Consider the following 27,603-nt stretch of genomic DNA (forward strand, 5'->3'; position numbering starts at 1 on the left):
ACCTTAGTTTTTCTAAGGATGGACTAGCTGATTTTGAGTCGGATTGCAGAATAATTGGGACATCCCAAAAGAAAAATTGAATACGAAGAGAACAAACGACAAATCTAAGCATTTCCAAAAACGTCAGTATAATTAGCTCAGATTTCTCTTGAAAAGACGTAAAAATTCTCTACGAGTCATTACATAGTTCTCCAACGCAGTTAGCATTGCACCGAACAAGAGAGCCGCAGAATTGAGTTTGTATCACACTATTACCTAGTTCTTATCAATCGAATTCACAACCAATACTAATAATCATGGGATACAAGTTCGAGTCAATTGCTAGCAAAAAGTGATATACATAAATCCCGTGCGTTATGTACACAAGTTCTCAAATTAAGCAATTTTTTCGGTAATTACATAGCAAAATGGCTAGAGCTTATAGCAAGTATGAATGAGCGAAACAAATATATCAAGATGAAGGGACGTTTGGGTTGTAAACTTCAATGTCAACATGTCGTATCCCAGGAACTAGTTTCCGAATCTCCGTCTCAAGCCTATCTACTTCACTTCCAAGAGCTGTTACAATTTCCTCACCTACATTTTAACAGTAATTTAGTTTTCTATAATTGACATCGATCCACACTTATTCTATGTGACTACATAGAATTCACAAAGGATTGACCTCTTTCTAAATTTGGCTTTTCGTACGTACATACTTTTTGTATGTTTCACAAATCACAAGGTCAAATAGCCGATACAGGTATTTTTAGTACTATATGGCTTGCCTATCGCTCAAACGCCAGTTTTTCGGATAAGTTGAATAACTGAGCCTTAATAAAACAAGTTAACCAGCTAACAATCGATTGCCAAACTCAAGTACTCTTAGTTTGCAAATACGTACCGTAGTTTGACATAACCTTGAGCACTTCAGTATCATCTTCACCTTTCGTAGCATCCCGAAACTGCAGATGATGATGAATTTAGGCCAAGTAGATAAGTTGAGTTATGCAGTACAATGCCATTGCCAAGATATAATGATGAGTAGATATCTAAGTGTACCAAGAACACGGCAACAGAAAATTGAAAAGGGGAATAGGAATAGATGAAAAGACAAACCTGTTTAGCCCAAGCTTCACGCCCAGCACGATTAATATAGTTTTGGACAAGCACAACACCATTGAAATCTGTACAAAATAGCTTTCCAGGATTAGCACAACACCATTAAATTATACAGACGAACGTTCGGCCAGTCTTTTCAATGATAGAGATTTTATGAACGAAAGAGGCTGCAATGAAGACAAGTTATTTACATGATGCACCTTAGGCAAATGAAAATAATCCAGTTCTCAGCCATTGTAATGAAACTTCGGCAAACGAAAATAAGGAAGGAAGCTAGTAAGAAAGGAAAGTGATGATAACCGAAAGGATGCCATTGCAAATGCCGCCAGAATATGCTTAATGTCAGTAAATATCTTCTAGAAGGAAATAACAATTGTAACGTACATGTTCCTTAGTTTTTTCAAAGAGAATTTTGTAAAACATCTGGGTATGAGCCTATAAATACAGAGGAAGAATACAGAAAAAAAAGTTTCTGAAAATTGTAGTGAACTTCTATAACTCGTAGGAGAGAGCAAGCCTCTCTGACGCTTGTATTTATTTTCTTATTTTCTGCAATTAAAATAATCTTTCTCTCATTTTTCTAATTATCTTTTCTTCCTTTTCTCATAACTGCTCAGAAATGAACATTTCAATTTGTATCAGAGCTTTTCGATGAGCAATGAATTTCAACAGAAAATTTGAATCCCTAAAGCTTCATCAATACAAAGTTCTCAAACTCAAAAGAAGATTTAAATGATGCTTTACTGAGAAACAATGAAAAGCAAGAGATATTTTAACAAATGAATCAGAACGTTTCAAGAAAAAATAAAATGCCAACATCATCGAACTCAAATGGGAAAAAGGCATCGCTAAGACAGAAGTTTGAGTTCAAATTGAAAAATAAAAGATGGCTGAACCTCAAAGTAAACTTGAAGAAGAATCGAGTGTGATGGTTATAGTGGAATACCATGTAAAGGAGATGGTGTAATGCAATCTTCTTAAAAGCAGTAATGCAGGGGGAGAACATTTTTTTCGATCCATGTCAAGTGAAAATCAGATTGCAACTTCTAATATCTCAACAAAATTACGGTTGAACATCGATGGAAAGTTCCAAATGGAACAAAAATGTGGCTCATTAATGGCTGATTTGATATCGATGGAAGCTTCCAAAATGGAAAAGAATGTGGATCTGAGGTGGCCATGCCAAATACTTAGTGATGTCATTGCAAAAAGTTTGGGGTAAAAAAAACCTTAGAAATCTCACACCACCTGTCACCAACCGGGAGAGATGGAAGAGAGAAAGGCAAAAGATATCTCACACCATCTCTCATCATCAATAAAGGAAATGATTGAAAGGGAGGACGAATGTCAGAAAGAAAAGTGCCATACATGTAAGGAGAGGAGCAGTACATAGAGGAAGATCCATTACATTTAGATCTGATCATGACCCCTGCGACATCCTGGAAATTTGTAGCATGGACAGGTAAACCCACTAGTCACTACATTCTGGGGAATTTGAGAATTTTGTAAATAGAGGGAAACAGGGGAAAATATAAGAAAATTGTAGTTTGTTGTTTTCTTTTCTTTTTTTTTTTTTTTTGCAATCAATTTTCTACTCTTGCCGAGTCTGGGGTATTTTTTTTTCCTTTTCTGATAACTATCCGGAAATGGCCATTTCAGTCTATGCCCGCTGTACCCAGCCTTAAACACCCCTAAGGCCCTAACTGTCCCAAACCCAAAAAAAATACTAATATATTCTTAGTAGCACAGTGGCCACTAAGATGCAGAAAAACACTCGATGAGACTTTACAGTGTATCCCATGGAAAATTAATCTGAATGAATTACAGCAAAGGAAAGCGAAGATTTACCAATTTCTGCCTTAAATCTGAAAAAACCCGGTCCAATCACCTCACTTTTGCAGTCATACACTGCATCTACAACCTGCCAAAGACCATAGACACAATCAAAAGAGAGGCACAATAATCATTGCAGACATTGATTTGAATTGTTATTCAATTGGTAGAGATGGCAGCAGAAGGACACACCGGATCATTTTTCAGAAACTCCAAAATCTTTTGCATATCTTGATCATCAATAGCGCTTCCAATCAAAGCATGACGATTTCGTTGGATCAAGAATATGGCAACCTGAATTTGTCCCAAAAATACCCAAAAAAGAAAAAGAAACAAATATACATAAGTATTCACGAGGCACAAGCTGCAAAGTTAACCACTTAACTAAATTTTGAATATAGCATCTCCAACGGGATAATAGTATATAATGGATGTTAATCCTTCCTATCCAAATAGTTTCAATTCATTTCCAAAGAACAGCCTAGTATTAATCACCACACTAGCAAATTTTAGGCAAGCCTAAAGGATATGATCCATTCTTGTAAGTTGGTCTTTTAAATTCTAATATTCGCACTCAAAAAAATAGATTTAAAAAACAAAAAGCAAACTGGAATTTCTTAATTGGACAGCATAAACCGTGTGCCAACATTTATGCAACAGCCTATCTTCTGTTGGCTTTAAAAAAAGGTGGGCATTGAGGTCATCAGGTCAAATTTAGGCAATAGTTTTTGGCGACTAGCCATTTTCAGTTTGGTGTGTGCCTCCGCGTGTTACTTTAGTTTCATTTTCAAAGGACATTTACAGGTGGGTCAAATTTGGCAAAGTAGCCGATCTCTAATTTCATATGAAAAATAATTTAATTAAGAATTGACATGGAATCAAGACGATATACATTCTAATAATGTCTAATCACCATTAGAGTTAATCAAATAATAATAATTTATGCTACTATTGCCTGTTGACAACAGCATTAGACTTTTTAATAAAGCTTCCACTTTCAAGTAATTTTTTCTTTTTCAAATTTTCCTGATTGTTCTCTCTTTGATCTTTAAATCATATCAACTAGAAGCCTAATACTTAAATAGATGAAATTATCCATGTTGGTTAACTGGAGTGTAGAAGCTCAACACAGGTAGGTAGAATATGACATTGACACCTCATGCATAGAGTTTTATAAGTTTTAATATGGCATTAAGTTGGAACACTCATGAGTCTTGATCCAAAGTCAAGTTTACAAAAAAGTTCTTTCGTTCATGAACAGGTTCCTCTTACATTAGAAAGTCTTGGGTTCTCACCATTTACTTTGAAGCTGGAATTTGTGACGTGCATTGCTTGGTTGAACGAATAAAAACAAAGTGAAGATACAACAAACTACACAAAGCCGTGGACATAGGCTAGGCTTGTAGTAGGGGCATACATTATTTCAGAGGCTTAATGTTCTTTCTCTTCCTTGCTTTCTCTATTTAAGGAGGCTTGCTGTTTGAGTTTGAAATGTAGTGTTTACATGACTCATGAAAGGATCAGCGGAGTTCAAGTAGCATACCTTGCAGGGTAATAGTGAGTTTTCAAGGGTGTAAAGGAAATTAAATTTGTCACGGCCTGTGTTTCTGCAGTTGGAAGATGATTTGGTAGGTATCTAGTTCAACTCTTTAATGTGAATGGGTTACATATCTAGCTTCTCTCTGGTTCATGCTCACGGTGCTTTTACTAGCTAAGTCTTCCAACACATAATTTTAACACTTATTTTGTTTCTGCCTGAAATCTATTTTCAATAGAGCCTACTTCTTACACTCTTTTTTACTTCTCCTAAGGTAGACCCTCTATTTCACGTTATTAGACACTTATACACTCAACTAATTTATGATAATCAATTAACCTATCCTCAGTGAATAAAAGTTACACGCACTTCTATTCATTTGTATAGTTAACGCAATTTCAGTTTGTAAAACCAATGTTACTATTAACAGCACTCTCATCCGCATGCGTAATCTTAAACGACAATCATATGCTTTGTTACTCGGTGCCTTTATTTAAAACCAAGTACACAATATTAGATCCTGGATACACAAACTTAATTATCAGTTTTTTGACACTTTGCTATGGAAAAAATCGCAGAAGGCCAAGTATGGCACTAGAAAGCGTACCCATGTGGCAGCCATATCCAATTATGATACTCGAATTTAAATCTTTCTTACAAGGATGTGGAAGGAGAACAAAAACGAGAAAAGACATAAACAAGACCAACACACAGGTTCTAGAGATGTTGACAACAGAAAATATAACCAGATTACCAGCATTACTCACCATTCCAAGCAGGTTCCCAACAATAATTGAGCCAATAGGGTCATAAATTGGGTTCCCAGTGGCCTTGACAGCCATCAATGATGCAGCAGCAATAGCTAGGCCAGTAACTGCAGCACCATCCTGCAGATAAGTACATAATCAAAAAGTATGCGTCAGCAGTGATTTTTACAAGTGCAAGTATATGAGCCAAGAGGTGAGGTAAGTCTAGGGAAGCAGAGAGAGTCCATCAAGACTATTGAATTATTTTTCAAGTCAGGGTAACTAAATAATCAATAAGGTCATGGAAAATTAGTTATTTCATTCAATAATGCCAAAGCTTTAATCCCAACAGCATGGACTCGGCAAAATAAGTTATTTTATAAGCTAATAAAATGTACTAGTAGACTATTGCTCAGTTCTCTTCAACTTAAAAGACTACTCCCTCTTTTCTTATACTTGCCCTACATGACCCAATTATGTGGGAGCCATTTGGGTCTAATGAACAACATTTTGTTTTGTTAAGTAGAATTCCGTTTAATAAAAAAATTAGCAGAAAATCTCAAGAGGTAGCACAAGCCCTTTTTGCTGAGTCAATAATTTTACGAAGTGACACAAAAGTAATCTCGATTATTGTATTTCTACAGAATGCTTGACATGCTTATGTAAATTAATTCTACAGATGCATGATAAAAGCGTTAATACCATGTGCATTAATATAACCAATAAAGAGTGTATATAGTCCGTAGCGTTTATGTATCTTATGCTAATCGAGTGAAAATTAGAGTAGTAAGAGAGAGAAAGAGCAAGCATACACCACATTTACAAATGATCTCAAAAAGATGGGGAAGATTTATTCCTTTAGCATTCAATGGTCGATATGGTTAGAAAGGAATAAGAAATTTTCAACGACCAATTTACAGGTAGAGGTGTTATTGGAGGAGGTGGTCTTTTTGGCATCACTTTCGGCTAAGGCACATGGATGTTTTATGTTTTAACCATTGCTCTCTTGATGATTTATGTTGAAGTAATAAGAATGTGATATTGTAGCTATCTTTATTTGCTTCCACGGATCCCTCATCCCATTGATATATGACGTATTTCCTAATCAATTAAAGTATTTCCTGATCAAAAAATAACTTCACTAAACAGATACGGGCACCAGCTTCCTGTATACACCAAATTCCACAAGACCCAGAGCAACAGGCCAATAACCAAGTTTAAATACTTAATTTCTGATAGCATCCTCTAAAGTACCAAAAATGAATACATGGCAAGTTCTGATGCAAAACACGTGCTTGATCAACAGTCCTATCGTCTGGCATACATGCACATAACGTGATCAAAGTATAGTTTTGTGCAATGTTACCAGAAACAAAATTCGATCCAATATGGGAAACGGATAAGAATTTAAGAAACGGTATTTTTAGAGTTTTGGAGACATAGGAAAAGTAGGTACAATTTTATTTTACAACAAAAAAAAATAAAATAAGTAAAAAAGTTTAGAAAAGAAAGTGACTAAAAAGAACAGATAAGGAAAAAAAAAAAGAAAAGAAGGGCTTTAGTATTAATAATTAGGAAAAATTATAAAAAACTACCTTATCTATAGGTCTATTTTCAAAAAACTACCTTATGTATTTTTTTTTTTTGCAAAAAACTACCTAATGTAATATATTTCTCTGCAAATGACTACCACTTAACTGAAAATGTGAATTGACCGTTAAGTTTGACGGTTTGCCAATTTGAGAGGTTAAGTTGTCTATGTGGCAGTATCTCATTGGTCCTCGTATTTTTAAATAATTAAAAATTAAAACACAAATTAACAAAAAAAATAAAAGATATTTGACGTCATTTTTACACATCATAACGATACTTTTTCAAAAAAACGGGCGTCGCGATTACCCTTATGGTAACTCTTTCGAAAATCTGGTCGAAACAAGTACTTATTCGCCTATTTCCCGACACGTAGACCAAAAAAGATATTAAACGTCATTTTTACCCATCATAACGATGAATTTTCAAAAAACGGACGTCGCAACTACCCTTGGAGGATAACTCTTAAAAATCCGGTCGAAACAAGTACTTATGCGCCTATTTTTCAACACGTAAACTGAAAAAGATTTTTAACGTCATTTTTGCCCATCATAATGATATCTTTTCAAAAAACGGATGTTGCGATTATCATTACGAGGTAACTCTTTCGAAAATAAGCACTTGTTCAGACCAGATTTTCGAAAGAGTTACCCCATAAAGATAATCGCGACGTCCGTTTTTTGAAAAAATATCATTATGATGAGTAAAAATGACGTCAAATATCTTTTATTTTTTTTGTTAATTTATGTGTATTAATTTTTAATTATTTAAAAATATGAGGACCAATGAGATACTACCACAAAAACAACTTAACCTCTCAAATCGATCAAACCCTCAAACTTAACGGTCAAATAACGTTTTCTGTTAAGTGGTAGTCATTGCAAAGAAATATATTGCATTAGATAGTTTTATGCAAAAAAAAAATAAAAATACATAAGATAGTTTTTTGCAAATAGACCTATAGATAAGATAGTTTCTTATAATTTTTCCTAATAATTAAATGTTTTTGGGGTTGAAAATTCATTTGGAGAATGTATCTTCAGATTCGTTAATCTAGAGTTTCGGAAGCGAAGGTCTCGAAATGGGATTCGGTAGGAGGATTCCGGTTTCTGGTAACTATGGTTCTGTGTACCACTATATATATTATACACATACATATAACAAAAAAAGAATATGCTTTACCAACATGACAAAAAAATAGCAACATCATATGCCTACTTTATAACCTATAGACTTTGCAACAATAAACAGCATTCGTACTGACCACATTAACAAGCACAAATATCTACCTCAGTCATAACAGCAACAGCAGTTGGATCATGTCCACGCCAAATGTAGTCTCTAAGCTTCATTCCCTCTGCAGCAGCACCTTTTCTTACAGCATGTATTGCAACAACTAGAGAAGCACCTGAACAACTGCTACTGTGTGAGGGGAAAAAATCAAATAAAACAATCAAATAATGACCAGAATTCATATTTAAAATGACTTTACCTTCAATAAGAAAGGAACCACCAATCACAAAGGCAGCATATTGCATGTGTTCTGGGGGCTGATTAATATGAACAATAAAGCCAAAGTAACAAAATGGGGTTAGAGCAGTTGGAATGAAAACTCATTTGCCAGTGAAATACTTTCAATAGCAGTACCTGTGAGTCCCACAAGTGTTGAAATCCATGAACTATAGTAGCACCTGAACCTAGGCAGAATATTCCAACAGCGGATATCAAAGACCAAACAAATCTTTCCTTCGAGTAGCCATAGCTATGAAACACAAATGTAAAACATGTCAGTGAAAAGCTAGCAAATGAAAGAAGTAGAGATGATCAACTAGCATGGCTCATCTAATAAACTTGTAGGCTCATTCAATTGCATTTTACAGACAAAAAAGCGAATTCGAATCAGATTTCCAACCTTCCTCAACCAACAAAAAAACAACTTGAAGCATTAATCAGTTAAAGATAACATAAGTGCTGTTCCCTTGTGAAAAACAACCCAATTTTCAAGTTCACTTGTGAGTTTTACATTTGTGGGAAAACTATGTAAGTTAACAGATCCCACATGTACTGAAGATGACTGTTCTAACTATTTTGACTTTCATAATTGACCTTATTTGTTTCCCTATTGATTAACTATGTTTCATCTAAGCATCTTAAGTCACCTCATTTCTGATGAAATTTCCTGTCCATCTACATGACAGAAACATCCTATTCTTCACATCCCCACCAACCACAATTATAGTGCAAAGATCTGCTTTCTGTCAGGATCGTTGTAACTGTAGGGAAACACTTTGGCGGCCAATGTGGAAGGTTTTGCTGTTGTCTCAGCCTATATTCGATTATGGTAATGCCAAAAACCTTTACAACACGGTTGCAGTAAGGTGATGTATTTGATATTTTAACTATGACAACAACTAAAGACAATATCTTTTTTATTTTATTAGTTGCATTATACATTTATACCGATACAATAATAATGCATATTCTATGACCATTTTTAAAATGTGCATCAGCAACAGCTCATTTAATGAAAATTTTCGTGTAAAGAAATATTCACAGATTTAGATAGATAAAGCAAGTTTGATATCAAGCAAACGGATTGAAGATACCATTCTGCTAGATATTCTACCAGTATATCAAAATAAAGGTGTTAATAGTCGTTCATCTAACAAAACTTTTAAGTCAAAAAATTATTCATAGCATTAGTTAAATGATCAAGCAAGCAAATCGAGAATAGGTGTCTATGAATCAACACCAGGTCAATGAATATGCAATTTCCATCCCAAATTGATCTGCCCACTATCTACTTCTTATGCCCCCATCCACTATTTTGAATTATATATCCTATTGGTATGATGTTTAAGGCAAGAAAAGTTATAATATTTTATTCGAACATTTTTTTTAAGTATCTAACCCATTCAACCTATAATAAATTCTAAAGAATTTTTAAATGCAGCAGAAAACAAAATGAATACCTTAGTACAACAACAATGCCAAAGCCTTAATTCTAAAAGATTGGCTCGACCACATGAACCAATAGTTCAGTTCTAGTGGTCGTCCACAAGAATTTTTCCTCTCCACTCATTTTGATTTTATATTATCCAAAATTATCCTTCATATTGTTATAAACTTGATAAAGAACAGACCCTATTTAGAGAAGAAGGCAAACAATAAAAGAACAAGAAAAACATTAAAGTAAGAAACTCTATTTTATTCCAAAACATGCTCAACCTTTACTACATCCCAGTATTTATAACCAAGAGTCTAACAAACTCAAGGCAAGATCCTATTAGATATTCTTTAATTGATTACAAAACATTAAGTGTTAGCTGCATTTTATTCATATTTTATCCTCATTAGTGGGCTTTATTATATTGGGATTTTGCATAACTATACTTGCTTTATTTGGGATTTTATGCTTGGTTGGGTATTTTGGTGTTTTTGAGCAAATCAGGTAATATTCGTCAAAACTGATCACAAACCAAGTACATTTGGCGCATACAATACTCACTTAACTCCGAAAGCTAAAGTAATCAAAGCCTTGAGGACCCAAGCCAAGGAAACAAGGCCAAAAGGAGCTAAAGTAGACCATTCTAAACCCACTCGGCCAAAACTAGGTCGAGCCAAGCTTGCTCGAGCATAAAAAAAACTTGCATTAGAGATAGAAGCCGAGTAGGACCATCCTGAAGGCCGTTCAACCCGATCAAGCGATGTTGGCTTGGGTCGAGCGAAAGTACTATTCACTTCCAGTAGCTTTAGAATGTCGACAAAAGCATTGTCGATGGGTCGAGCGGAGCCTTTTTTGGTGACTACTCTATTTTTAAAGATTTTGACCTGTGTACCTGATGCTCGCTCGACCAGGTCGAGCAGATTGGCTCGGATCGAGCGATTTGGGCGGTTAGAAATAGTTATGCTTTTAAAAGCTGCTGATTGGATGCCCTACCCATTTCTTCTGCCTCTCATACTCTACTGCTCCACCACCCCTATTTGTCACCCATCTATAGCCTACCTATCTCACACATAGAGTGGTGGAGAAATCATGAAGACACCACCCACCACTTGTCCTCCCTCCTATAAATAAAGAAGAAGAAGGCTCAAGCAAATTATCCAATCCTTCTACAACTCATTTTTCTGTACTTCAAGCTTTCTTTGGTATTTGTTAGTTTTAAACTTCCTCATGTACTTTCCATGATTCTAGTCTTGTATTCTTAATTGCATTTTTCTACTCAAACACTTATTAGATAGTTCAAGCTTTTGATTTATCATTGAAGATCATTTGATACATTAATGTAATTGAGATTAAGTTAATTCTATTGAAGCATTTCATCAAGCTTTTGAATTGCAATTGAAGCTTTATGGAGTTTATCATTGTTATTCATTAATTCTTCATTTGGTTATCTTCCTTGGAGTGAATTCCAAGCTAGTAATTCCTATTCTCTACACTTTATTGCTTTTGATTTTGTTGTTATTTATCATGCATTCAATGTCTTTAGCTATGTTCAATTTCAATATGAGTGATGTTCAATTTGGTTTAGGCTAGGTATTATCACCATCTATGTAGTCTAAATTATTTTCTTTACCTTTGGCTTGGTTGTGTTGTTTATGGTTTGAGATGGATTTTTCTATTATTGTAGTGTCATTGGATTGAGGGCGAGAGTCGATTTCTAATGATAGTCTATGCTTGAAAATTGATCATCTCCATGAGAATAGGTAGATGTTTTGATTGGAAATGTTGAATGTGTGCACCATGTCTTAAATACACTTAGCTCCATAAGAATAGGTAGTTGAGTATGTTTTAGGAAGCTTTTGTTGCTCAAAAGAGAGCATTAGTATCCAAGATGCGTTCTTCCCCATAACCCATATCCATGACCTTAGGTTGAAGAATAGTAAACACTACTTTAGTGAAAAAGCCTAGCTTTTGCCTCTTCATCATCATATTACCTTTTGATATGTTTGTATTCCCTTTGATCTTATGTTCTTGGTTGATTAGCATCTTTACTTGTTTTATACTTTGTTTTAGCTTTAGTCTTTATTTGCTTATTTTAGTTAATTACACCAACAAACATCTATATATACGTTGTTGAACCAACTAATTGATTGAAAATCCCTTGATATACACCCCACTCCCTGTGGATTCGAACCGTACTTGCCGACGTATTCGAACCGTACTTGCCGACGTACTACACTACGCCGTGCACTTGTGGTATTACTATTGAAGAACGTAAAGTCTCGATCATTAAGTATGCTGACTCATCAATACAAACAACTTTATTCTTTCTCCTGGATAGGAAAAAAAATCATTTACCCTTGCTTTTCCCAACCCAGCCTTGTTACGCCTTGTATATACGTATAAGGACTTCTTGCTTCTAGTAGGTTGCTGCATAACAAAACTCTTGTCCTCCAAGTCATCTTCATTCTTCCTTGCCCTCTTTTAAAGTCCTTCGACTTGAGTTCCAACTTTCTATCTTCTTTAGCGATCCACAAATACACGTCTTTGAGCATGACTTAACCATCTTAAATGATTATCTTTCATCTTCATCTCAACATTTGTGACTCCTAAACCCTTACTGATATCTTCGTTTAAATTTTTATCCCTCAAAGTATGTTCGTTCATTGATCGATTGCATTTTCACTACTCTCATCTTCTTACTATTTACCATTGTAGTCCAAACTTTTGATACATAGTAAATCTAGTCAAATAGTCGTCCAATAAAACGTGCCCTTTAACTTTGAGGGCACACCTCGATCAATAATATCCCAGTAACCACTTCATATTTCCACCCACGCAATTAATTGAATGGAAAATGAATCCATCTCTCTCAATGTTGAACATTTTTCTATGAAGAAGATCCTAGTCCATTTTTGAGAGTCTTATGTAACTGCAATAGAGGTCCACTTTCAAAGGTTCCATTGATGTACATTGAGTCAATTGTTCTACATGTTCATTAAGAAGCCTTTACTTAATAGTTAATCTAGTAGAAAATAGATTTCATTTATTATTTTATTCTAAAATCATGTTGTTCTTGCTTTCTCAATAATGTCCATTAGAGTTCTAAATTAAGTTATCTAGGGTTCATTTGAATGTTTTGAATGTTTATCTAAGTAATTTCTTTTTCAATGTTTCAATTCTTCGAAGCTTAAGTTAGTATGTTGCTTTGAGTCTCTAATTAATTCAGAGCTTAAAATATCCAAACCATCTTACGTTAGATCAAGAAAGAGACGCAAGGAATGGGCTCAACCTGGACTCTGTGTGAGAATGATGAAAAGAGGTCCATAAATGCAAGGAATATAAGTTTGAGAATAAAGATAGAAGGGATCCAATGAGAACAAGCCCAAGAATTTATATAGGGTTAAAGAATTTCGACCCTTCCATAAAGCTAAGTCCGAAATGCCAAGTTTACTCCAAGTGAATGCTAATTTGAAGTTTGAATTCAAAACATTCAAGACTAAGTCTCAAGGCATAAAAGTAGGAGCTTGAATAGGTGTCAATTGATAGACGTGCAAACCTCCCATAGAGTCGGTCAAGCAATTCAAAAAGGAGTTCAAATTCAAAGCCTTACATGTCATGCCTTTTCTAAAGGGATCATATGCCCATTCTTAAGAAACTCCAATAACTTTTGAATTAGTCGTTAGACACAAGACTTAGCTACTTTGAATTTGGTATTGCTTTATTACATCTTTTTTATGAATTCGAATGGTTGTATCATATAAGTCCATTTTGACAAGTAAATAAAGCTAAGTCGAACTATTCAGAAAAACTTTAGTGACCCTTAGCTAAACTTACTTGTATTTTTAGAGCTGAAGGATTTTCGTATCAGACTTAACCCTTAGAGCTATCTATCCACCCTTCTAAATCTCTCTCTTTTATCAAACACATAAACACAACAAAAAACCAAGCCATCCTATCCTATCCATATCCACAGCCAACAAAGGCTTAGAAGATATACCTCTCTTGAGCCAATTCAAGCTCACAAAGAACCCTTTCCTTCCTTTCTTTTACGCCACTAAGCCTACAAAGAAGCCATATCTTCTTCCATAACTCCTTTTCAACAACAACTCAAACATGAACCCCTCTCATTCATTTGTCTAACCTAAACATTAAAAGAATTCATCAATATCCTTGTTTCTTCAAATCCTACGCCTATTCTAAACTGTAGAACACAACCCCTCTTCTTGTCCACTTAATCACCATCTCTTTACACCATCTAAACCTAAAAACACACTCTCAAAACCTCATATATCTAAACTCTTATGTGAAGTTTAGTGCTAAGCATGTATCAGATGATTTGTCACCCCCAATGCTACATCATTCTAATAGTCAATAGCCTATTTATCAAAGATCACATCGAAATTCAGTTAATACCTACAAAGTAAAATGAAAGCACAAAACTGATAGAGCTGGTTTCCATGAAACACTTACGGATGAATAGCATCTGGTCCACGCCTTGAACTACTCAAACCATATGCAAGAAGCGCCTACAATGTAAAGATGAATTAATAAGTGTGCATTTATAAGCCAATATAGAGTCAATTTCAATGCACCATAACAATGATACACACCATGTATTGTGACAAAGGATGATAAGTTAAAGACAAATGGATTTACCTGATTGGCAAAATCTGCAACAGAATGTATAACTTCAGCCAACATAACATGGCTAGAGGTCGTCAACCAAACCCCAAATTTGAGTGAAAATACAAGAAAATTGCACCATAATGCTGTTGTGACAGCTCTTTGACTTGAAAATCACATAAATTCAATCAATCAGTTCATGTGTGAAGCTATAGATTACAAAATGAAAGCCATCAAACAATAATGGATATTATAAGAATATTACAGGGATCTCTATGTTAAAATGTGGAAAAAGGAATTACTATGTGAGAGGAATGCATGTAATATATAAAACGAAAAGCATAGCTTTAATTTACCATGTCCAAATATTTAAATATAGCAAATACATTGGTACAAACAAAAATGATAAAAGTAGCAAACTTATTGGAACGAGGAATATTGATAATTTTGGCATATCATACTACAAATTGCCAACAAACCACCAATCACAAGACAAAAGAGATGGCCAAGGAATCTATCAGTCTCAGTAAACCACCCAACAAAAATGAATGAGAGTGGTGCTAATACATTTTCTCCATTTCCATTTTTAAAAATCCTAGTAATTATGGAATCTATAAAAAGAATAAAGTGGTCATCACCAATAAAATCACACTGAATGAATAATCAAGTGAAAATAAACAAATTCCCAACTAAACAATGAGCAAACCCAACTCGTCAATGAAGTAGACTCAAGACTCCAAGTTATCTTAATTTAATCCAATACAACATAATTCGCAAGCTAATTCGCTTTTTAAATTCACATTCATTCAAATGGCCCAAAAAATAACCCAAAACCGAACATAATTAGCATTTAGATTAATGAGTCATGCAACGAAATTAATAATTGAACCAGCAGAAGCAAAAAAACAAATATGCTATTAACCATGAAACGAAATTAACAAATTAACAAAAAAAATCAACTAAATACCTGTGTTGATCATTAACTTCAATGGGTTTAAGTTCCTTAGTTCGAGTTAAAAAATCTGCAGCTCAATACAAATAAAAAATTAAAGAAAATAAAATCAACAAGAACAATAAAACAATAATAGAACAAAAAGAGAAGAATATATTACGGCGACGAAAAGAAAGATGATGATAATGGTTAAAATGAGAAGAACCCTTATCGTCGGATTTCAAAACTAATAACCCTTTCAAAAATGTGGTAGAAATAGTGTTAGAAGTAGTTCTGGAAAACCCTTGTTCAACAACAGATTTAGAAGGAGTAGAAGAAGAGTTAGAATCATCGGAACAAAGAACAACATGGGAGACAAATTGAGGTTGAGGATGAGGTTGACGGCGAGAGAGGAGCGATGAAAAGCGACATGGTCGCATTCGGCTGAGCATAATTGTAGAGTGAGCAGTGAGCAGTGAGCAGTGAGCAGTGAACAGTGAACAGTAAGCAGTGACTAGTAATGGCGTTGATACTCCATTTTCTTGAGATGAAGAGAATCTCAGGAAGGGAGGAGGAGGAAGAAGGTGATGCCGGATATAACAAGTATTCGTCGGCGGCAAATGTCACTAACTCACTATACTGTCTATTAGTAAGGAAATCGAAATTTGGGTTGTGATATGTTGTTGATAGCAAAATGTTTGTTTTTTTTTTTTTTTTAAGGATAGTAATGTTTGATACTTTGATCCTAGAATCTAGAATGTGAAAAATGGAATAAAATAATTTTTTTTGAAAAATATTTTAAAAAAAGTTTTAAAAATTTTATTTCGCAAAATAAGTGTTTCCTTTTGTCTGAGCGTAATGTTAAGGATTTATTCGTTGTCACTAAAAGTGTATAAGAGAAAAAAATTTTAACACGAGCTGTTTGTGGTTACTTTCAACGAACAAAATAAAGATAATGTTATAATTTTTCAAAAGGAAAAAATTAAAAGTAATGTTTCTTGGTTGTTGATAATTAGCGAACATACTATTTGGTTTTTTTCGTCCGTTCAAATGTTATATTGTTGTCTTTCTTTTATTCGTTGTTTGTAATAAAGAATAAAATTCTGTTAAATTTTTTTCTCTTGCTGTTATGTTAATAACGGCAAACAAACTTGACTTTAGGCTCAAACACGAAGAAGTTTATTTTAAAAACTAAAATTTCTCTTTGGGAACAATGATTTTATTTGAAAATTCAAAATTGGCTTAAATTTATTGTTTGGCAAATCAAAATTTTCAAATTTGAATTTGGATTAAATTGCATCATTGTTTTTAAAGTGGTTAAAGTTGAGAATTTGAGAATGACTACCCAAACCTTGTTATTCTCAAATTCCTCATTTATGATTTCATAATTAAAATCCATAATTTAAAATGAAATATTTATTCCCAAACACTGTATAAACTTATTTTAAAAATATTTTATTAAAAAATTTATTTTATTCAATTCATCACAAAACGTCACTAAATAAAAAAGTTATTAGTTCATTTTTGCCTTGGACTCAACCTTAATAACAAATATCAATTGTCTACAAAGAGGCAAAGAAAGAAGTTCACAGAAGCATTATTCTTCACTCCAACTTCAATTTCCTTCAAGTTTGTCGTGCGATTACTCACCACAACTCATCAACTCTTCTCTTTTTTTTCTTGATTTTTCCCTACTTATCGCCAAGAATGTATTTTACTTTTATTTCATTAGTGTTATATTTCACTTTTTACATAATCTATAATATATATATATATATATATATATATATATATAAAATTATATTACATATAATAAAAAATTATAAAAAGTTAATATCATAAAAATATGTAATTAAAGGATTTAAATAAGATACCAATTTAATATATTTTTTTACACATAAGCAACAATTTATAAAATAGACTTGAAAGACCAATATTCGCAATAATCATGAGGTAACAACCAACAAATATTATTTATGAGTGGCGAATGTAAATACAATTGGCATGACTATTAGGACATACTTGGATTAGGTGTAAATATTTAAGAGAGTAAAAAAAGTCAAAGTAAAAAAACAAAGTTGAAAAATGAGAAATTGAGAGGCAAATTGACCTATAGTAGAGGTAACCGGTAATCCCGGTTCATTAGTTGATCCTAAGTTTATTACACTACTGACTATTCAGTACTTAATAGTTAATACCCACTATTGATCAATTTTAACAACTATTCGTTGCTGCTTTTATTAAAAAAAACATATTTCTCAAATTATTGAATATATAAAATATTTTATCGTTAGTATGACTTGAGAGCATATTTGTTGTGCACTAAATTTGTTTATTTAATTTGTACAGTTATTTATTTTAAACTTTATTTTCGTAACTTGAGAATCGTAGGAATATATATAAGATTTTTTTCTTACATATATTAAAGTTGTTAAAATTGGGATTCTAATTAGAATCGTTCAAAGAGGTAGAATCGAGAATCAAGTTGTAGGATCGTAAGATTCTACAATAAACCTAAATTTGCTATTTTGCCATAATATTTTCATCTCAAAAGGTTAAAATCTATGAATTAAAGTTTTCATTCAATTCATCTTTTAAAATGAAAAAAAATAATTAATAATTATTTTTAAATCATCATACCGATGAAGAAATTTATCTTTTAAAAATTATGATGTTGGATTGTTGAATCAAAAAAAAATTAATAAAGATGATACAAAAGAAATATTAATAAAAATTAAGAATAAATTTGTAGAATTGGATCGCTAAATCGTAGGATCGTAATCGTGTTATGATTCTACCTCTACAAATTTTATTGTAATTAAAATTGTAAGATTCTGCTAACTTACGATTTTACCTGCGATTCAAATTGCTCGCTAGTTTTTGGATCGTAAAATCGTTGATCAAAATCGTGATTGTAATAACCATGTATACATCCGACGGGTTGTGTGTATCATTTTCATATATAAATATAAATTAATCGTAAGATTCAAAATTAAAGTCATTGATCAATATTAACCAAAATTTCCACAAAGAGCTCAAATCAAACCCATGACCATATACATATTTGTCATGTAAATATTACAACAATGAACAACAGAGCTAATGTTGGGAGTTCTACACACAATATACGGCTATACGATACAAAATGAAGCTAACCCAGTACATAATACGGCATTTCAAGGGCGGAACGCCTCATAGTCCTAAGCCAGGAATCGGACTGGAATCTCAAATCAAAACAAAGTCGTATCTAATCCCGTTACACATCTACTCTTCGGACGTTTGTGCGAAGGTTAATTTCGGCCTTCCTTCCTAGCACGTTGTCGAATAATAGGTCTATAGTGTTGCTTGTCACTGTCGTGTCGAGTTACGATTTTTAGTGGATGAGCCTCGGTGTTGAAAACCCATTGATCTAGGGGAATGACCGATGGGGGTGAGAAGAGAAGATACAAATACTTGAGGGTTTCGGCTAGGAAAAAACTTTGCATCATATTGTCTTTAATGCCGCTATTTACCTAAGAAAAGACATATATTAATCCTATCGAAACTACAAAACTTACATCAAAACGGGATGTAATTTAGAAGCTTTCAAGTTTTAGATAAGATACTTACATCCTTGAGCCCGACATAGCCTGATTCTACGCGGGAGTTTTTCTCGAACGCTTGGAATATGTTCCAACCCCATTCTTGGTATGTTTTATTTCCCGTAAGGCGCCACAAGTAGAACAGTGATTCCACTGTTTCTGGTCTCAAGATGTTCCATGATGTGCCCACAGACATATCCTACACGAAAAGCCGATAGCACATATGAGAAGTATTTCAACTTCAATATACAAATGTAAGAAATGAAGTAAATGAGGACTCACCTGTCCTGTGTGAAAGAAGTAATTCTCCCCTGCTAATTTTGTAGGAGTCAACTGGTAGAAATTATAGCATGTCCATGCTAGCTACAACCAACGAAAACAAGTCACACACGCTACGACTTTCTATACATTTTTTTGGTGGGCGCATAGTACATAAACAAGGCCGCATTGTATCGTATTGGCCGTATCGTAAAGGTTTTCACTCAAGGAAACTGGTATTAACCTCATTGAAAAAGAGTAAAAAAACGCATTGTAGGCCACTTCAACCGATATTTCATGGCTCAGGTCGATGGTTGGCGGTACGACAACAGCATAATCGTGTCCATTACCACAATCGCGACCATTACCACATAGTGCGAAAACAAAGACACATTGTATCGTATCAACCATATCATAAAGGTATTCAAAAATACCAAACTTGTATTACCCGCATTATAAGGAGTAAAAATGCCACGTTTTAGGCCGTTTCCAAACGATAACTCATGGTTTAGGCATATATTAGGAGGTATGGCAACTATATCATCCACATTACTTCACAACCATGACCGTTACCGCAATTTTGTACTATGCTATGGAGGAAAGGGGTCGTTAAGTAGATATTTTAAACAATTTTATCACGAATATATCTTGCCAACACGTGTCAATTATTGGTTGTATCAAAACCTTTGGTATTGTTCCCCAAGTCAACAAGCCACATACTATAGAGCTCCTTGCGTCCCAATAGCGTAAGGATCAACAAGATTTCTAATATACTTGAAATCAAATCAACCCACCAAGTAAAATAGAAGCTTCAAAGTTGGTTATATCGTCCATAGTGAAAAATGTGGTCAAAGTCACAGTAAGGATTGTGGTGTGATGCGGTTATCATAACACCAAATTGCAGCCAAAAACATGATATATCCCTAATACCACCCTAAAATGCGGATTTTATTTACACATTTACAAGTTACAATGAGGGAAATATCAGTTCGCTTTTTTTGTAATAACCTTTACAATTCCGTCGATGCGATGTGATGTAATGAGGCATTGTTTTTGCACTATAGTATCATGTTCTTTCCAAATGCCAGAATGCATTCCATTTTACCTCTACCATAAAAATCCAATGCACAAATAGAAGCCCAATTTTCTCTATTGCTAGCTTCGCTAGAAATGGCCAATCTCACAAGAGATGATGGAAACATAACCCACAACAATTTAATCAATGGCTTTTGTCAAAGTGACATTTGAAGACACTAACTATAACCATCCAAATGACGTCATAATTTACATATCAAATGAGGGACAAGAAACTCAGTCAGAAAGGTGTTGCAAGGTTAAACTATTATATAACGTGCTTAAATGAAACCCAAAAGATATTAAACTTTGAAAAGAACTCGGAATTAACCAATTGAACAATGCATTGCCAAAAACATTTTCCTCAAATACCTCTTGAGCAAGCGACATAAATTTCTCAGAGTCTCCTGGACCGTAACCAGATGATCCTAAAGCCAACATTCCCGGAGCAAAGCACGCTAACTCGTCCATCTAAACAAATAAGTAACATATAATAAGCATAAAAAAGATTCAAACACTGAAAGTTGTTATTCGAAGGCCAAGGTCTACCTTATGAGTTAAAGAATTCCCATTTCTCTCGCAAATATAAGTGAAAGATGAAGGTGTTGTTCTTTTAACCAAAGTCAAAAGGCCGTTCATTGATTTCTCCCACATTTCTCTGTTTGCAAGATGTTCTCAAGATGGTAAAGAAAAATAAGAGAAATTTTCACGCAACTAAAATTTTTCTATAATACATATCATATTAAAAAAACATTGAAAACTCTAGGTTCCGCATTAGTGAACATAGTTTTTGACAGCCAAGCAAAAAGAAGAAATAAACAAACACCAAATATATTATGGGAAAAATTGAAATTAATAATTCATTTCACCCATCTGCTGTAAATAATCCCAACTTTAGATTATTTTTTAATAAAACAATATTTGCCCTTAGTTTACTATCAACATAACCTTTTATTTAATAATAGTTCAACCTTTGCCTTTAGTTTAATATCAGCATACCCTATTAGTATGCTGACAACAAACTAAGGGCAAAGGTTGGTTTATTAAAAATTAATTCAAAGTTGGGATTATTCACAGCGGATGGGTGAAAGGTTGGACTATTAATGTTAATTTTTCCTAAATTATATTGGGCTTATTGAAACAAGCTTAGCATACAATGTGTGACTAAAAATTTTGGTAGCTTTGATCCAATATTTACTTTATCCTAAGCACGGAAATATTATAATTGAAGAAGAAACAAACAAAACACACCTATACAACTTTACAGATGCAGTTTTGTTCCCCTGTATCCATACTTTGAGAAGATATTCATAAAAGCTGCAACCAAATCCTTATGTTAGTCACAAAATCATTTATAAAAGAGGCAAAGACCAGAAAAGTTGTGACGCTATACATATGAATTTCAGCTTACAGAAGTATAAATGATCTTCACCTGTCGCCCATGGCACCAAAAGTAACAGTCGAACGTGATCCCGACCCAGTATCAGGATCAATATATATAGACAGAAGGCCATCGTCAGGGAAGGTTCTATTGAACACCGATATTACGTTTTCTACCTACAAAATGAAATACCATCCATTAGAATGAGACCCTTTACTACAATTAGGAAACTGTGCCTAGGTAGAGCTAAACTCTTCAACATAAACTAAATCACACTTGACAATTTACCTTTTGCTGGTACTTGGGGTCCCCTGTCCTCTGAGAGAGTGTGATAAATTCAAGTTGCTCGGTTCCTGAATCTGCTAATATGCTGTCACCCTGCAAAGAAAAAGTTCACAAATGTGACAATGAATAGGTAATAAGCTTGGTAAAAAACATCGCTTTCCCACGTCACAAGGACATGGGTTGGAAGCATATTTAGACTTCCATTATGCATTATCTCAAGAAAATAACGAAGATCAAACAATTATTTTCCACTTGTCACATATCTTACGGCCCTTGCTAGGTCCCCAGAAATTATTGGTGATTACTAAGGCCTTATTTGGATGAAGAGAAATGGAAGGAAAAGAAAGAAAAGAATTTGGACGGATGGAGATTTTTTTATTTGGATAGCAAAAAGAAAGGAAGAGAATTTGGAAGGAAGGGATTTAGAAGGATAAAATCCCTTCATTTTGTTAACATCCAAATCTCTCCATAAGAGGAAAGATTTAAAAGTAAAATGAAATTCCTTTCTTTCCTCTCTCCTTTCTTCCTATACAAACAATGGAGTCTTTTCCTTCTCTTCCGTCCCCTTTCTTTCCCTTCCTTTCCTTCCCCTTCCCTTCCTTTCTTTTCTCTTCTGATTTGCTATCCAAACATAGTATAAGTGATAACAAATATTCATCACAATGTTTAGTAAAATTTTGAACTCTCTTTGTTGAAGGCTGTTATTGCATATAATACTTAATAAGTTTTCGAAAAGCTAATGCATACACTTTTCTAGAAAGATGCATGAAAATACAAAAGTACCAACATAAAGTCTACAAACATTTATTGCTTAAGAAATTTCTACAAGTACAATAAAGCATAGTGGCATATGCAAGGCGGAGGACCAAGAATATTGCATTATCTATATAACTTTGCCATTGACTTTTCAGCAAAATGGAATACGAGTCTATAACTTACCCCTGACCATCTATTATTATGTGATCTTCCATGAGCCAAGTTAATAACATTATATGGTATACCCGAGGAAGAGTCCCATGCCGGCAGCAATCTATCAGCAATGTCTTGAGCTTTTTCAAGAAAAATTTTATCATTGGAGAGATCATATGCACTTAGAAGTCCTCCAACAACTCTGTTTAAGAATAACATACATACAATAAACGGTTTAAGAAATGAAGTTCAAAGGAAATTAGTAGGAAAACTCTGAATTTTTTTGACATTAAACCTTATAAAACAACCTTATGGTTGTCTCAAAGACACTGGCATCATAATCTTTGTTGAAATCCAAAGAAGTGGCAACCCACCTAACAAAAGAAGATGCATATTATCATTGAGAAAGTGTAGAGTCAGATGAAAAGATATTACAAATAGAAAGGTGATAAATATAGATGAGGCATCATCATGATGTCAATGAGAGGGAACAATGTTGGAACAAAGTCCCAAGTGTTAATGTTTTATCATAAAAATGAGCAACAAAAGCAGGCCTCTTAAAGATACTATGTAGCCAATTTAATTTCAATGTTTGATACCAATGATACATCATCCTCACTTGCAAAGGAAAATCAATACATGAATGAGTTCTTTGTTCAAAGTCTATAACAAAATGGAAATAAATAAATAAAATTATGGGACAGAGGGAGTATGAAATAAGAAACTATCTGTGTCACTCACAAGCTTGCATCATCTTGATCTTATTGATAAACAACATGATTTTGTAACGAAGATTGTTAACAAAGTACATAATGCTAATAATTTGGGACTAAGAACCAACCGATCCAGGAAACTGTACACAAGACGTTTTCTGTGTAGATTCTACAAAAGATGAATTTAAAGGACGCAATTTAAAAAGGTATCAGAACTCACTCTCTAGCTCTCTCAAATTGTTCAGTGAGGCCCATTATATACAACGTATCCAATGAGTCTATTAGTGTAGCGCCAAGACCTCCAAAGCTATTGACACCGCTCTTTGTTTGAGGCTGTAGAGATGAGATAATCTTCATTAGTATAAAATAGAAAAGGTGTAGTTCACAAAATCAATGGTCAACAAAATTGCATAAATAGTTTGTCATTTGAAAAGGCTTTTAAAGTTTCATCCATAGTTACTTGGAATGTTTATCGATTCGAACGGGAACGGGAACGTGGGACCTTGAGTGCTTCATGTGGTATTTTCGGAAAGGTCGGGTATAAGATAAACAATAATCTTTATATTTTTAAAGAAATAATAAAATTAAATTTATAGAACAAAAGTAGAATTATAAAATTTTGAAAATATAAGAAATTTAAGTAATAAAATTAAAACAAAATTATGCAAACTTAAAAACAAATAAATTGGATCAAATAAGGTAATAATTTGATATGAGAAATAACAAGTAGATTAAAGAGAAATTGTTGCGAGGTGAAAATGGGATCAAAAATTCACTAGACAAATGTGAAAAAAAAAAAAAGAAAAAGGATTACTTGTGAAATGAGAAAATAAGACAAAAGGGGAATAGGGTTGAACTAGGGAAGGTATTTCATTTTCTCTCTAATCTTTTATTTCCTTCTCTCTCCTTTCTATGAAATACTGCTAAGTAATTTCTCTTTCCCCTTTCTTCCCTATTATGAAGGTAGATACAAAGAGGCTGAGACTACCCAACTTTCTCACTCTCATCCATCTTTTGTTCCCCCATTAGCGCACTCCATTAAAGCGATAAAATAAGGCACAACAACTACTCGAACCTCCCATTCTCATCCCTCTCCTATCGCTAGTTTGCGTCCCATGTCATTTAGATGGCTAACAACACGCGTTAAGGTATGTCCAAACCAAATTGCCAAATGCAAAAGTGAATCGCGTAACGTGTTTTAGCTATTTATAGTTTCATCACAAGTGACATCCAACATCATAAAAAATAATAAACTTGTTCTCTATATAGTTTCCCATTTTCCAAAAAACATGATAATTCACATCTACAAAACTAAAAATATAGGAGTATAATTCACAACCAACGATATTCCGTTACTCCAATGTCATCAAGTAACTCCCATAAGCAGGGTTAAGGGATCAGATGTACGCAACCTTTCCCTTATGATACCAAAGAGATTGTTTCTAACTAACCTTTGATATAACAAAGAGATTGTTTCTAATTAATCTTTGATAGAAGACATCATCTGCAACTTCACGTGAATAAGTGCACATGATGTTAAAAATCATTTTACCATAGTTCATTATAATCCGAAACGGGAGGATTATAGATTGTTGGATCCATTAATCAAGAATGAACAAATTAAAGTTCAAAATCAACAAAAAATATTCTCATTATCATCAAGTACCTGAAGCTCATCTTGTCCCCAAGCATATTTCTCATATGAACTCCAAGCATGAAGCATTGCCTCTTTCACTTTCTGGCGCCGCTCAACATCAATAGGATCATCTGATAAAACCTTTTTTGCTAAATAATCATTCTTTATTACACCAACACTTAAGGAACCTTCAATCTACAAAGAAACAAACAAATTGATAGACAATATCAATAACATTTATACACAAAAAAAACACGCATAAGTTGTAAAAAAATAAATAAGCAAACAAGAGTTGACCACGAAGATGAGAGGTGCATATTGTTACACAGTCCTTCACAAAACAAAGTGGAAAGACCCAATACATGTGGTAGCAAATAAAGGGAAATCCCAAATGTCCTTCCTTTTACCAGCTATAGTTAGATATATTCTTTCTCCTTCCACCTTTGCAAACTTCATTACCAATTTCAACCATAACTTACACAACCCTATTTAACGGGAAGAACACAAATTCCAACATGGTTACCTCAAATCCTAATGAAGCCAAAGTTTCATATTTCTTTGGTTTTAAGTTTAACCAACTATATATTGATATGTCTCACTAAATCATGTGTGCTTCTTATTTATGTGACGTTATATTAAGTAGTAGATCATGTTTGTAATCAAGAGTCAATCAAGAACAACCTCTTCGTTATTAGTTCTTACAATAGCGCGTAGGCCCTTCCATTACCGAGTGAGCGTTGGGTTATAGCACAACAATTATGACAAAGCCTTAATTCCAACAATATGGAGTTAGTGACACGAACCAAAACAAATCAACATGGTAAATCAAGTTACTAATCCATATCTAAGAAAATCAATTTCAATAGTAATACATATATTCTACTCCTCAATTCATTTTTATATCATTCTTCACTTCTATTACCCAAATGATCTTCGACTTACATTTATCTCTTCCAAGCTTCTCAAAAGTTCAACCTTCCACTTTCCATGTGGTGCAGCTTCAAGCCTTCTTGGCATATGATCAAATCATCAAACTACTGAAGCACAACTCAAAATTTTACATACATAAAAGATGTTGTGATAAACAAGCATGGTTTACTACTTGGATAAGTATGTCTATGCGTGAACATAGGCTTTGGTGACTTTATTGATCCATAGTTCTCCTTGACTCCTTCAAAGATATTTTTTTATCAATTTTCTTTAAGTGTTCGTAGTTTTGCACCATTATTGCTTATTAGATAACGCTCTTTTGCAAATTGAACCATTATGTAATAGCAAAGAAAATGAGGACAAACCTTTTTCTTTCTGTTTTTTGATTTGTTGGTTCAACTAATGCGAATTGAAAATTAAGGGTGAGCTTGACTTTTAACATCTTTGTTCATCAACCAATATTTTGAAATTGAGCGTTTTTCCTTTAAGAATGCAAATAATCTTTTTTACTTTTACAGAAGAAATCAGCTAAGAGAATTACAACCATTTAAAAAAGATTAAATGAATTCAGAAGCAAGAAAAAAAGATAGAGACAAAAAGGGGGAAGGGGAACATAGCAACTAGCTCACCTCTTCCTGCAACCGCCTGACATCTAGTTTTAGCTTTGCAATCTGCTCCTGTAATCAGCAAAATTTACTAAAATTAATGTCAGAATATAGCACCAGACTCCAGAGCAAATTGTACATTAGTAATGACAGAGAGAGTACATGTAATATATCCAAACTCGAACTTTATTTACAGTTATATCACAAGCAGCAAATCCCAAAAATGTATTACCAACATTAGATCTAGAAAAAAATGACAGAGAGTACATGTAATATATCCAAACTCGAACTTTATTTACAGTTATATCACAAGCAGCAAATCCCAAAAATGTATTTCCAACATTAGATCTAGACAAATTTTACGCAAAGTGTTGTAAGACCGGATATACCCTAGGGGTACTTACAAGCGAACAACGAAGGACAAATTAATTTAAGAAAAAGGGGTGGAAATGTCGAAAGAAAAAGGAAGGATTTTGGGTTTTTTTGACTGATTTTTCAAAAAAGAATTAAAAGAGGATAGAATTGGCTAAACTCAAAACTCACTAAAATCCATTAGCAAGTAGAGAATATTTGATATGCCAACAAGGCAACAATAGAGACTACTAACCAAAGAACTAAACTGCAAATTCAACAATATAGTCATGCTATCACATTATGCATCATAACTCACCACATACTATTGATTTTGGGGATATAAATTTCATAAACAATTAATATCAACACTACCTCATAGAGAACTTCCCTTATCTAGCCCTACTCCATTTCCAGCTTGTAAACACCTCAAGTCTATTCTAAACTCATTAACCAAAACGGATATCTTACATTCTTATTATCTCTAGAATTTCTTTCAAACAATGTCATTTGATTTCTCCATTGTTCCAAGGATTAAGGACTAGAAACATCATTACCTACTCAACCATCAT

The 27,603-nt window shown here is 33.7% G+C and overlaps 2 protein-coding genes across 6 annotated transcripts in view; both read right to left on the minus strand.

The window, feature by feature from the left end:
• Positions 1-81: 81 nt before the first annotated feature.
• On the minus strand, positions 82-16,007 carry LOC130827869 (metal tolerance protein C4). The gene is made up of 13 exons (XM_057693744.1): positions 15,490-16,007; positions 15,345-15,399; positions 14,411-14,543; positions 14,225-14,280; positions 8,455-8,569; positions 8,300-8,357; positions 8,097-8,215; positions 5,239-5,358; positions 3,127-3,228; positions 2,950-3,022; positions 1,099-1,166; positions 884-944; positions 82-576 (listed from the first exon to the last, which is right to left on the minus strand). Exons 1-13 carry the CDS (start codon positions 15,758-15,760, stop codon positions 452-454), a joined length of 1,356 nt encoding a protein of 451 aa, XP_057549727.1. The 5' UTR covers positions 15,761-16,007; the 3' UTR covers positions 82-451.
• Positions 16,008-18,340: 2,333 nt separating this feature from the next.
• The window catches only part of LOC130827870 (mannosyl-oligosaccharide 1,2-alpha-mannosidase MNS2-like), a 10,300-nt gene continuing 1,037 nt past the window's right edge, over positions 18,341-27,603 (minus strand). Inside the window, exons 2-16 of one of the 5 annotated variants that reach the window (XM_057693747.1) lie at positions 27,589-27,603; positions 26,705-26,752; positions 26,088-26,151; positions 25,176-25,340; positions 23,730-23,842; positions 23,105-23,170; positions 22,827-22,998; positions 21,891-21,980; positions 21,654-21,778; positions 21,473-21,538; positions 20,771-20,879; positions 20,594-20,692; positions 19,172-19,252; positions 18,918-19,088; positions 18,341-18,820 (exon numbers count right to left, since the gene is read on the minus strand). The exon at positions 27,589-27,603 is cut by the window's right edge and continues 256 nt beyond it. In XM_057693747.1, the coding sequence (XP_057549730.1) occupies positions 18,599-18,820; positions 18,918-19,088; positions 19,172-19,252; positions 20,594-20,692; positions 20,771-20,879; positions 21,473-21,538; positions 21,654-21,778; positions 21,891-21,980; positions 22,827-22,998; positions 23,105-23,170; positions 23,730-23,842; positions 25,176-25,340; positions 26,088-26,151; positions 26,705-26,727 (1,566 nt within the window). In that variant the 5' untranslated portion in view covers positions 26,728-26,752; positions 27,589-27,603 and the 3' untranslated portion in view covers positions 18,341-18,598. Of the gene's footprint in view, positions 18,821-18,917; positions 19,089-19,171; positions 19,253-20,593; positions 20,693-20,770; positions 20,880-21,472; positions 21,539-21,653; positions 21,779-21,890; positions 21,981-22,826; positions 22,999-23,104; positions 23,171-23,729; positions 23,843-25,175; positions 25,341-26,087; positions 26,183-26,704; positions 26,753-27,588 lie in introns of those variants that run through there. The other 4 variants (XM_057693749.1, XM_057693746.1, XM_057693748.1 and 1 more) reach the window with 4 other exon arrangements.

The sequence above is a fragment of the Amaranthus tricolor genome, chromosome 11 (genome assembly GCF_026212465.1).
Source record: "Amaranthus tricolor cultivar Red isolate AtriRed21 chromosome 11, ASM2621246v1, whole genome shotgun sequence".
NCBI classification, from domain to species: Eukaryota; Viridiplantae; Streptophyta; class Magnoliopsida; order Caryophyllales; family Amaranthaceae; genus Amaranthus; species Amaranthus tricolor.